Here is a 10,594-nt window from a genome sequence, read left to right on the forward strand (position 1 = left end):
CCTCTCCTTACCCTCCCCTCAGTGCACCTCCGTGGTGCTGTTGGTGGATTGAAGGTGATTTAGTGTTTGATGCTCTGGAGGCTTGTTGGGAATGTGGCCTCCAGATGAGGGAGAGAAGGCAGGGCTGGACAAGGGCAGCATGGAGCTGGATGTGCTGGGTGTGCTGGGTGTACTGGGAACCTGCTGCCTCTGACCCTGCCTGTCCCCCAGGGATTGCTGTGCCCGTGGGGGAGGCCCATCGCCACGAGCCCCCGGTCCCACACGACGAGGTGGTCGTGGACATGGGGCGGGAGCGGGAGGAATCCAGCGAGAATAAAGCGGCTCCTGGAGGAGCCAAGGACCGTCTGCTGGAGGAGCCAGCCAGGCTGAAGCCCCAGAAGGAGGCACTGGGCCCAAAGCAAGGGAAGGAAGTGGCTGCCGAGAACCAGCAGCGGGGAGGGACTGGTGGGCCTGTCCCAAATCTGGAGAAGGTCCCGGAGGCAGCGCTGCAGCAGGGAGGAAGGCCGCCCTACAAGGAGCTGGAGGCAGGGGAAGCCAAGCTGGAAGCCAAGGCACAGGCGGCCGTGCTGGATGGTGACACTGCCGAGGCTGCTGAGAGGGACAGGTCACAGCTCCAGCTCCCCAGGAAAGCAGAGGAGGCTGCAAAGCCCGTGGAGAAGGAAGCAGACCCTGGTAAGCTCCTTTCACAGCAGCTCAACTGAGCGAGCTCTTTTGGGCCTGTAGTGCCCCCGGAGTCGGGACAATTTGGTCATTCCCATCTCCATCCTGGTGCTTCCTTTGAACTCCACGAGTGGAGCACGTGAGTGAGCACAGCCCCTCCGGCAGCTGCTGCGGGAAGGGAGGAATCTGGTGGCTTTGACAGCTACTGCAAGAGCTGTCAAACAGTTGTTCGCTACCCGCCAAAATGTCAGGTGCCGTGCTGTTCCTGCACGGCTCCCAAATCACCGGGGACACGGAGCCGGGAGATCTTGACAGGGAACACATTGCCAAGTGCCCGTCTAAAAGCCAGTTAGAGCTGTTCTTGCATGTTAATTGGCCGAGGTAGTTAGTGCTGGCTCGCTGCCACCAGGCACGGGATTGTTAAATATTGGGTTTATTACTTCCCTCGCAGCCGGCGCGTTGGATGCAAACGGTGCCGGGACAGCGTGGAGGCGTTTTAGGGAACATCTGCACTGACAGCAAAGCTCTGTGGTCCTTTCCTTTGCAGGTGAGAAGCAGGAGCTGCCCCTCCCAGAGAGAGCAGAACTGCTGGAGAACCGGAACACTGAGGAGAAACAGGAGAAGGCAGGGGGTGAGTGTGTGTTCTCAGGGTGTGTGGGGTGGGTCTGGATCTCCTCAGATCCCTCTCTGTGGGAGGATGGTGTCTTGAGGCCACAGCCCCTGCATCAGGTGGTGCCTGTCCCATCTCTGGCACACCTGGCAGGGCCACTCGGGGACCTGAGTCATGCTGGCACCTGGGCCTGGCTGCTCCCTGGTGTTGGAGCCCTGGAAGAAGGAGACAGGAGTGAGACTGCTCTGGCAGGACAGCGGGAGGGGTGTGGGCAGGGGCACATGGGGACACCTGAACACATCACAGGGAAAAGCTCCTTCCCGCCAAGGCCCTGGCTGCTCTGTCCCTGGGGCATCAGAGCTGGAGCTGCAAAACCCTTCCTCAGGCTGAGCTCCTCCCTCCAACCTCTGCCTGGCAAGGGGGGCTTGGAGCCTGAGCTTGGACTTGTGTGCAGGTCCCTTATTCTCATCCCATCCTCTTCCAGCTTCCTTCTCACTCTCCTGGCAGGGTTTGTGGAGTCAGATCTTCCTGCCAAGGAGAGTGCTTGCAGCCCATCCAGAGCTGACATGATTTCTGAGGGTCACAGGGGTTTTACTTCCTTTGTCTTTTTCCCCTTTTCCAGAAGCAGGGCCAGCAAAACTGCTGGACCACAACGTGCTGTTGCAGGTGATCAAGGAGCAGCAGGTGCAGCACAAGCAGCTCCTGGACCAGCAGGCAAAGCTGCTGGCAGTGATCGAGGAGCAGCACAAGGAGATCCACCAGCAGCGGCAGGAGGAGGGGGCAGAGGAGAAGCCAAAGCCAGGTAAGGACGTGGCCAGGGAGCAGGAGCCCTCCAGAGGGTGCTCATGGCTCAGAGCAGCTCTAAAATCAAACTGGGAGAGATCTGAGCTCCTTTGGCATGTGGCAAAGTCCCCTTGCACGGCCATTTCTGTAGGGATAACCACAGCTCTGCTCTTCCTCCTGAGCTCCTTTGGCACGTGGCAAAGTCCCCTTGCACGGCCATTTCTGTAGGGATAACCACAGCTCTGCTCTTCCTCCCGTGCGGCCTCATCTCGTGTCTCACAGGATGTGGTGGCAGGAGAAGGGAATGTCCTGAGAAATCCTTCTCCATGTGGGTTTTGTCCTGCAGCAGAAGCACAGGCGGAGCCTGCCCTGCCCCTCTCCAGGAGCAGGGAGGACGAGGGCCTCGGAGCCAAGGGAGACACGGCCGGGAAGGAGCAGCTGGGCCAGCAGCCCCCAGATTCCACCAGGCAGCACAGGGACATGGTGGGGAAGCTGGAGGAGGCTGGGCAGAGGCGTGACATTCCTGTGGCTGCTCCCAAGGAGCGGAAGGTGCCGCTGCAAGAGAATGACAGAGCTGTTAAGAATCCCGTGGAGAACCGGGATCCCCTCCACGGGGATGCCCAGCGTGTTCCAGCAGCCAGAAACCACCTGGAGAAAAAGGCCTTGGCAGAGGATTTGGGAGGAGAACGTGAAGCCAAAGCTGGAAGAGATGTCCACCAGAAGAAGAATTTCCTGAAAGCCGTGGAAGCAGCTACAGCTCCCATCCAAAGAGAACAGCCGGGGGCTGCCAAAGTTCAGGGAGTAGCAGGAAAGGGTTTGGAAAGAGACTCAGGAACAGACCTTAAAGCCAAAACTCTGAGTCAGGTGGAGCCCAAGGAGCTGGCAGTGGTGCCGGACTCTTCCAGTAACAGGAATGTGGCAGTGAGGGAGCAGCACCCCCGGGACAGGGAGTGGCAGAGAGGAGCGCAGGCCGAGGGAGCGGGCGGGCGGCAGCGGGACCCGCCCAGCCACGGGCACGGGAAGGAGGAGGATCCCGGGGAGGAGCCGGGGGGCCGGCAGGGCCGGGGGGGTGGGGGTCCCTCCAACGGTGCCCCTCAGGATGCTCCAGCAGGGAAATCTGAGGACGGAGCAGCCGCCCCCAGGGATCCACAGCAGCCGGAGCGCGACGTCAAACCCAACCGGGAGCTGAAGCTGCAGGGGGGCCTGGACCTGCGGCGCAGGAGACGGGACCTGGACCTGCTGCCTCCCGACCAGGAGGAGGATGAGGAGGAGGACGGGGAGGAGGCTGCAGCAGGAGCAGGGGGGGTCCTGATCGGCCTGAACCCCCTCCCCGACGTGAAGGTGAATGACCTGCGGAGCGCGCTGGAGGCGCGGCTGAGCCAGGTGGCCGAGGGCGCGCAGCACCTGGTGCGCAGCCGCCACATCCAGCAGGTGACACAGGACAGGAGCCCGTGACAGGGCTGTGCCCCTGCTCCACAGGGAAGGCTCGGCCTCACCGGGCGTGGAGAGATCTGAGCCAGCAGCGCTTTGCTGGATGCAGTGCTCGGATCCACAGGATCTCCTTGGATCCCTGAGCACCACCCTGGGGGCTTCCAGCAGCGCCCCCAGTGTGTGCCTGCGGGTGGCCAAGGAGATGGTGGCACTGGAAGTGACATTCCTGCTGTCCCCTGCCTTCCAGAGCTGCCATGCACCTCGGCTCCCTGCCAGGCCGCTGTTCCAAGGAGCTTTTCCAGCATCTCATTCACATCAAATTGCCTTCTCCAACCATCTCCCAGCTCCTCTCAGAACCAGGAAGGGGCTCCATGGCCCCGGCTGTGCCGAGGGGACCTGGGATCCATCCACACCTCGGGAAGGGCTTTACCCCAGAGAAGCCTTGAGCTGAGGACCAGCAGAGCCAGTGCTCCAGTGCTGGATCGGGAGCAGAGCCTCATTTGTCTGGGCCACAGTGGTGGTTTAGGAACCTCATTTAGTAGAAACGCTGCCTTAACTGGGCACAACTCCTGTTGTGCTGCCTCTCTCCCAGGGATGGGGTTCCTTGGCCACACACTGGGATCACACAGAGCTCTGCCCCCGCTGCCCTCCCTGGTGCTCCTCCTCTCTGTGCTCTCCAGCTCCACTTCCCCTCTCAAAAGTGCATTAAGAAGCTCAAGTTCCCCCCGACCCTTCCCAACCCAGCTTGATTCTCCTGCCAGAGGTGAGTGGTTTGGGAGAAAGCATGGCAGGGCCAGGTGGATCCAGGGGCTCCACCTGCCTCTGCCTGTGTTCCCTGTGCTCTTCCCAGCCTCCCCCCGCCCTGTTCTGCATCCAGACAGGTCCCTGCTCCACCTCTGGGAATTTGTTTGGTGAGTGAAGAAGGGAGGAGCTTCCCCAAGAGCTCTCTGTTGTTTCAGGCTCCCAATGATTCATCCCTTGGGTTTTTTTGGGTTTTGTGTTTTTACATCCCGACCTGCGAATGTACAGAATTCAGTCCCAAAGCTCTCCCTAGACCGGCTGAGAATTCCCAGCCTGGAGCCCTCAGACCTCATCACTGTGGTGGCTTTTATATCCCGACCTCCAAATGTCCTTGGCGACCTCGAGTCTGTGTCCAGTGGGACCCTGCAGAGCTGGGACGGGGTGGGACTGTCCCTGCCTGGTGCTCCCGGGGTGTCACAGCCCAGAGTGACAGGGAAGCCACCTGGGGAGTCCTTTGGGAAGACCCCCCGGAACACTGTGGCCTTAAACCCCCAAACCCAACGAGCTTCTCCATTAACGCTGTCGTCAAGCACAAGCAGCACGGCCGGGAGGCGGGGACGGGCTCTGGAGCTCCAGGGCTGCCCCGGGGCCAGGGATCCGGGCTGTGGCACATCCAGCCTTCCTGCGATGCCAGGGAGCCGGGTCGGCTCCTTGTGCCCTGTGCTGCCGGCTCCGGCCCCGCGGGGGCACAGCCGCCTGTTTGTTGTTCTCTGTGTGAACAGAAGGGACCAAAGATGCTCCTGACATTCCTGCTCCTGGGAATGCCGTGGGCACCCCGAGCTGGGCTGGAGCTGCCCCGTCCCGCCGGGATCGGCTCCCCCGGGGAGGGTGGGACGCTGGCACGGAGAGCCCGGAGTGCGGGCTGAGCCCATCAATAAAATAAGCTGAAGCATTCTGATCTGAATTCTTCTTTTAATAAATAAAAATAGATCTGTGACCTTCACCCAGCCCGGGACTGCCCCTCCTCCGGGCTGGGGAGCGGGAGGGCAGCTCCGGGACCGGGGGCGGCTCCGTCATTTGAGGACAAACTGGTGGTTTGAGGGTCTCATTCCCCACGAGCGGCTCCAGGGTCACTTGGGCGTCGCCTTTGCCTGCAAAGAGCCGCGGTCAGGACGGGCCGAGGCCGCCGCCCTCCGCCAGCACCGGGGACGGGGACTGGGACAGGTCCGTACCGCGCGGGCGAAGCACTCCCGCAGCGCCTGGAACTCCTCCAAGCACGCGTCCCGCCGCAGCTCCGCCGGTCCCGCCGCCGCCGCCGCCACGCACCGCCCGTAGGCCGCGGCCTGCGGGAATCACACGGGACGGGAGCGGGGGCCACCGGAACCGCCGGGCCCGGAGCCACCCCCGTGTGCCACCCCCGGCCCCGGAGCCGCTCCCCGTGCCCGGCCCCGGAGCCGCCCCCGGTGCGCCCCCACCCGCCCCACCTGGTCCCCGCAGGCCGCCAGCGCCGCCGGGAAGCGCCGCAGCCGCGCCCGCGTCCGCAGCCACACTCCGCGCCCCGACATCGCCTCACCGCACGGCCACGGGCGCCGCCATGCCCGGGCGGCCGCGATTGGCCGCCGGCCCCGCTCGTCACACCCCGTGCTCTCCTTTGTTTGGTCAGTCGGCGCGGGCAGCTCTGATTGGTGGAAATGCCGGTTGTTTACTTCCCGCCTCCTTCAGGCGTCAACATCATGAGGTTCTTCCGCCTAGAGCCCCGCCCTATCTCACCGATGATTGGTTGAGCGGCAGAGCTTTGCCCTCTCATTGGTGAAAAGCAACTTTCGGGAGGCGGTTCCCTGACGCCGCCGAGGGACCGGGCAGGGCCGGTGCCGGCAGTGTCATGGCGGCGCCGCTGCGGGACCGGCTGAGTTTCCTGAGCCGGGTACGGACCGGGGCTTTTGGGGGTGCGGGGGGGCTGCCGGGGCGTGACGTCACTGCTCACCCGCCACGTCATCGCTGCACCCCCCACTCGCTTCTTCAGCGGCCTCACTCCGCCCTGACCGGGCCGGGCCCACCCCGGGGCCTCGGTCCAGTGCCCAGCACCGGGGAACGGGGCGAGTCCGCCTCCTCTCACGCCGCCTCTCCTCCTCTAGCTGCCGGTGTTGCTGCGGGGCACGGCCGACGACGATACCCCGTGCCCCGGGTACCTGTTCGAAGAGATCGCCAGTATCCTTCGGGGAGCCGGGGGGCACCGGGCTGGGGGGATCCCGGGGCAGGGGGAGCTCCCCGGGCCTGCTCCAGGCTGTGGTGGGCTTTGGAGGCCTGCGGGGCTGGCTGGGGGTAGCCGTGGGGCTGTGGGCCCTGGCTGGGACCCTGTGGGGGGGGGCTGAATTCCTGGCACTCGGGGGCTGCTGCTGCCCTCCGGTCCCGGCTGGATCCATAACCCGTCCCTAGAGATCTCCCACGAGTCCCCCGGGAGCAGCCAGTGCCTGCTGGAGCATCTGCTCACACGGCTGCAGAGCAGCTCCTGCCACGTCAAGTTGAAGGTGGGTCCGTGCTGGGGACACTGGGGGTGATGGGATGGACCCCCCCCCGCTCAAGGGAGGGCAGCTGTGACTTGTCCTTGTCCCCTGAGGCAGGTGCTGAAGATCCTGCTGCACACCTGCTCGCAGGGCTCGCCCCAGTTTGTGCTGCAGCTGAAGAGGAACGCCAGCTTCATCCGGGAGGCTGCGGGTAACAGCCTGAGGGGACAGGGCAGAGCAGCAATGGGGGGCTGAGACCCCAGAAGGGCTCCTGCTGTGCCAGGAGCAGGGTCCTACCCCACTTGGGAGCGTCCCCCACCCTCCCCTCTGTGTGTCTGCAGTGTTCTCCGGGCCCCCAGACCCCCTCCACGGCAACAGCTTGAACCAGAAGGTGCGGGCGGCCGCACAGGTGGGTGCTGCAGGGGCAGGGCAGCTCCTTGCTTGGGAACCCTGGGGTTCCCAGCACTGCCAGCACTCCTCTCTCTCTCTCTGTGTCTCCCAATCCCACAGGACCTGGCCAGCATTCTGTTCTCGGATGCCCCACTGCCACAGCCCCTGGCTCTGCCCGCCCGGCCCCCGGCCCCTGCCGGTGAGCACAGCCCCCTGGGCCAGGCCCTCGCTCAGGGGGACAGGGACACAGCAGGAGAGGGGAGCTCTGAGTGCCTGTGCCCCCCCTGACATTCCCTGTGCCTCCCCAGGGATGGGCTCCAGCCCCAGCCCCTGTGGCTCCCTGCAGGGATTCGGCTTCAGCAGTGACAAGAATGGCTCTGGTGAGTCCTGGCTGGGCCCTCGCTGGGTCCTTTCCCGCTGGGAACTGGGGTAGGGCCATGAGGGTCACTCTGTGTTCTCTGAGCTCCCAGAGTTTCCTCACGCCCCTTTCCCAGGCTGGAGCTGGGTGCTGGGGTGATCCCATGGGGCTGGGCTCCCCCAGCATCCCAGCCTCTGCAGCTTCCACAGGAGAGGCCCTGCTGAGCAGCCTCCAGCGGGCAGCCGAGGCCGTGGCCCAGGCCGTGCTCCCGGCTCCGGGGGGACCCCGGCGACCCCGTGGGGACCTCCCTGAGGACACCTACGAGCCCGTCCGAGCTCCATCCCCTGCCAGCAGCCCGGCCCCGCCGCCCCCGACCCCTCCTGCACCGCGTGCGTCCCGAGGTGGGACCTGTGGGGGAGTCTGGGGGGTCCCCAGCTGTTCTGGGGGGTTTGGGGACCCCAGCTGAGCAGCGCTGTCCCTGCAGTGAGCCACCAGCCGGGGCAGGCCGGGGGTGGCTGGGAGGAGGCAGAGAGCGGGCACAGCTCCCGGGAATCCTCGCAGGGCCACGAGCGCAGCCGCGCCTCCGACTCGGGCAGCAAATCCGGCAGCGACAGCCGCTCCGGGGCCAGCCGGGAGCTGAGCCATGGGGCTGACAGGTGAGAGGGGCAGGGGGCTGCCCTGCCCTGGGGCTGTCCCAGCTGCATCCCCAGGGACCCTCCCCTCCTTTTCCACACCCCTGATCCAGAGTGCCCTGGCTCTGCTGGCTGTGTTCAGCCTGGCGTGTTTGTCCTGCCAGCTGTGGGTGGGCAGAGCTGCTCGGGGTGGGGGTCCCTGTGTGCCAGGGACTGTGCAGGGAGAGGACTCTGGGGAGAGGAGCAGGCAGGTGGCCCCTGTCCTCACGAGCTGTGTCCCCAGCAGGGTGGATGCTGACAGCCCGGGTGACTGCCGGAGGGAGCTGAGCCTGGTGTCGGGACTGACACGCGGGGCCAGGGTCTTCCTCACCAGGGAGGAAGCTCAGCACTTCCTCAAGGAGTAAGTGGCAGAGGCGGGTGCTCCCTGGGGCTGGGCTCCCTTCCCTGGCTGCCCAGGCCTGGACTCTGGGTTGGGAAGGGGCTGCAGGTGACTGTGGCCCCCATCCCTGGGCAGGTGTGGGCTCCTGAACTGTGAGGTGGTGCTGGAGCTGCTGGGCCGGGCACTGGAGGATCCCAGTGACAGCGTCCGCATGGTGAGCACAGGGGGCTCCCCTTGGAGGGCTGGGGGGTGTCTGGGGGACTGCCAGGCTCAGCTCCCCTTCCCCACAGAGGTCCATGTGTGCCATCTCTGCCCTCGGCTGCTCCGACCTGCTGTCCCCAGAGCAGATTTTTGCTGTGACCCAGCAGCGCCTGCAGCACCTCAGCCAAGGCAGCCCTGGGCCTGTGGCCAACCGAGCAACAAAGGTGACTCTGGGGACATCCCTGTGCCCAGTCCCTTGGGTGGGAGCTCCTGGCACAGGTCTGACAGCCCTTGGGGACACACAGCCCTTGGGAATGGCTCTGTGTATGTGCCAGAGGGGTGGTTTAGCTGCCTTTCCCAGGGCTGGGTGATGCTCCCTCTGCTCCTCAGGAGGGGACAGGGGGACAGTCCCTGTGGCTGGGAGAAGGTGCCAGGCTGATCCCCTTTGCTGATGCTGCTCTCACTGTGCCCACCCCTGTCCCAGATGCTGCGACAGTTCGAGGCCCTGTGCCGGGCCCAGCCCTCCCCGAGGGCCCCACGCCCACCCTCAGCCCCCTCAGCCGGGGACCTGCTCATGGACATCCCAGCCGTGGCTTCTGAGAGCTTCCTGACCCCCCTGAGCCCAGCCCCGAGCCCTGTGCCCCCTGCAGCCCCCGCTGAGGAGCCAGGGCTGGCATCAGAGCCCCCCGGGGCCGCGGTGCCAGCCTCTCCCTGCCAGCAGGACGGGGGCAGCAGGCTGGCAGGGGACACGGCGGCCCCCAGCCTGTCCCTGTTTGCTGGCATGGAGCTGGTGGCCCGTCCCAGCACGGTGCTCCGGCCACACTCGCCACCAGTGGAGCCAGGGACGCCATCCCGGCCCCAGGACGGGGACATGGACCGGGAGAAGGACACAGACAGCACCCTGCAGCCATCAGCCTTTGCCTTCCTCAACATGTAGCTGCTGTGGGGCCCCGGGGGCTGCGGGGGCTCTGCCCCCCTCCCTGCGGGGCCTGCGCTGTCCTGGTGCCTCGGGGGACATGGGCTGAGATGGCCACAGGGCTTCCATCAGGTGACAAGGTGACAATGTCCCTCGTGTGTTCCGGGGCAGGCAGAGGGGCACGGCCCCTCGCTCCTCGGAGCTGGACAGGGGTGTGGGACACGCTGGCACTGAGCTGGGGGTGCTTTGGGGACCCCAGCATGGCCACGGGTGCGCTTGGATGGTCCCCAGCTGCAGGCTGGGCTCTGTGGGGGTGAGGTGGGGGCAGGTGCCATCCCCATGGGGCCGGGACCCACCAATAAACCACACTCGGGCCTGGGAACGTGTGACTTCTTCCTGCGCCACTGACAGAGCTTGGCCCGTGGCTCCTCCTGGCCCCCAGCCCCACATTTTCCTACAGCCCCATGGCCCCCCAGCATCCCCACAGCTTCCCCCTGCTGCTCTGCTCTCCCCCATGCTTACAGCCCCCCTAGCAGCCCCATGGTTCCCCCCTTCCTCCCCTAATAACCCCACTTTTTACCATGGCCCCCAATAATCCCATGAGCCCCCCTGCCCCATAGTACCCCCCCCCCCAACCTGGCACTGGTTTCTTTTTATCTTGATATTTTACATTTTTTTTATTAAATAATTAAGCCATATATCCCTACATTATCCAAATCACTTATCATAGATACACTTTCAATTAACCTTCCTCTGTATTTCTTAGTATCAATAACAATAACCCGCCCCCCATAGCACTATGACTCCCCCATATTCCTCACAGCGCCCCTGTAGCCCCAGTCCCCCTCTCAGGTCCCCAAAATCCCGATTTTCCCCCCAAAAATCCCCATTTTTCCCCAAAAAACCCCATGGGGGCCCCGCCCACGTGGGTTAAGCCCTGCCCCTTTCCCCGCCCTCAAAGCCGCGCCCATGTCAATTCTCTCGTCTCA

At 64.6% G+C, this 10,594-nt stretch overlaps 2 protein-coding genes across 6 annotated transcripts in view; both read left to right on the forward strand.

Annotated features, from left to right (window-relative positions):
* The window catches only part of SLC38A10 (solute carrier family 38 member 10), a 30,230-nt gene extending 25,002 nt beyond the window's left edge, over nucleotides 1-5,228 (forward strand). For all 4 annotated transcript variants that reach the window (XM_071451503.1, XM_071451501.1, XM_071451502.1 and 1 more), the window contains 4 exons: nucleotides 211-672; nucleotides 1,208-1,291; nucleotides 1,893-2,072; nucleotides 2,400-5,228. In XM_071451503.1, the coding sequence (XP_071307604.1) occupies nucleotides 211-672; nucleotides 1,208-1,291; nucleotides 1,893-2,072; nucleotides 2,400-3,508 (1,835 nt within the window). In that variant the 3' untranslated portion in view covers nucleotides 3,509-5,228. The remainder of the gene's footprint in view (nucleotides 1-210; nucleotides 673-1,207; nucleotides 1,292-1,892; nucleotides 2,073-2,399) is intronic.
* Nucleotides 5,229-6,031: 803 nt separating this feature from the next.
* Nucleotides 6,032-9,987, forward strand: TEPSIN (TEPSIN adaptor related protein complex 4 accessory protein). Of its 2 annotated transcripts, none has more exons than XM_071451509.1 (13): nucleotides 6,032-6,149; nucleotides 6,361-6,433; nucleotides 6,662-6,753; nucleotides 6,847-6,940; nucleotides 7,071-7,138; nucleotides 7,240-7,318; nucleotides 7,428-7,499; nucleotides 7,678-7,878; nucleotides 7,962-8,133; nucleotides 8,393-8,509; nucleotides 8,624-8,702; nucleotides 8,779-8,913; nucleotides 9,174-9,987. In XM_071451509.1, the coding sequence occupies exons 1-13, from the start codon at nucleotides 6,108-6,110 to the stop codon at nucleotides 9,624-9,626; spliced, it is 1,677 nt and encodes a 558-aa protein (XP_071307610.1). In that variant the 5' UTR covers nucleotides 6,032-6,107; the 3' UTR covers nucleotides 9,627-9,987. The 2 variants fall into 2 exon arrangements, with proteins under 2 accessions (XP_071307610.1, XP_071307612.1); XM_071451511.1 differs by having other exon boundaries at nucleotides 8,396-8,509.
* Nucleotides 9,988-10,594: the final 607 nt, after the last annotated feature.

The sequence above is a fragment of the Agelaius tricolor genome, unplaced genomic scaffold (assembly GCF_023055355.1).
Source record: "Agelaius tricolor isolate 1412-34295 unplaced genomic scaffold, bAgeTri1.0.p SCAF_32, whole genome shotgun sequence".
NCBI lineage: Eukaryota > Metazoa > Chordata > Aves > Passeriformes > Icteridae > Agelaius > Agelaius tricolor.

Excerpts from the sequence above, each read along its gene's own strand:
- TEPSIN (XM_071451509.1), top strand. The coding sequence starts at position 6,108 with ATGGCGGCGCCGCTGCGGGACCGGCTGAGTTTCCTGAGCCGG. Across the intron at positions 6,941-7,070 it reads CTTCATCCGGGAGGCTGCGG|TGTTCTCCGGGCCCCCAGAC; the intron begins GTAACAGCCTGA and ends GTGTGTCTGCAG. Across the intron at positions 8,134-8,392 it reads CTGAGCCATGGGGCTGACAG|CAGGGTGGATGCTGACAGCC; the intron begins GTGAGAGGGGCA and ends CTGTGTCCCCAG.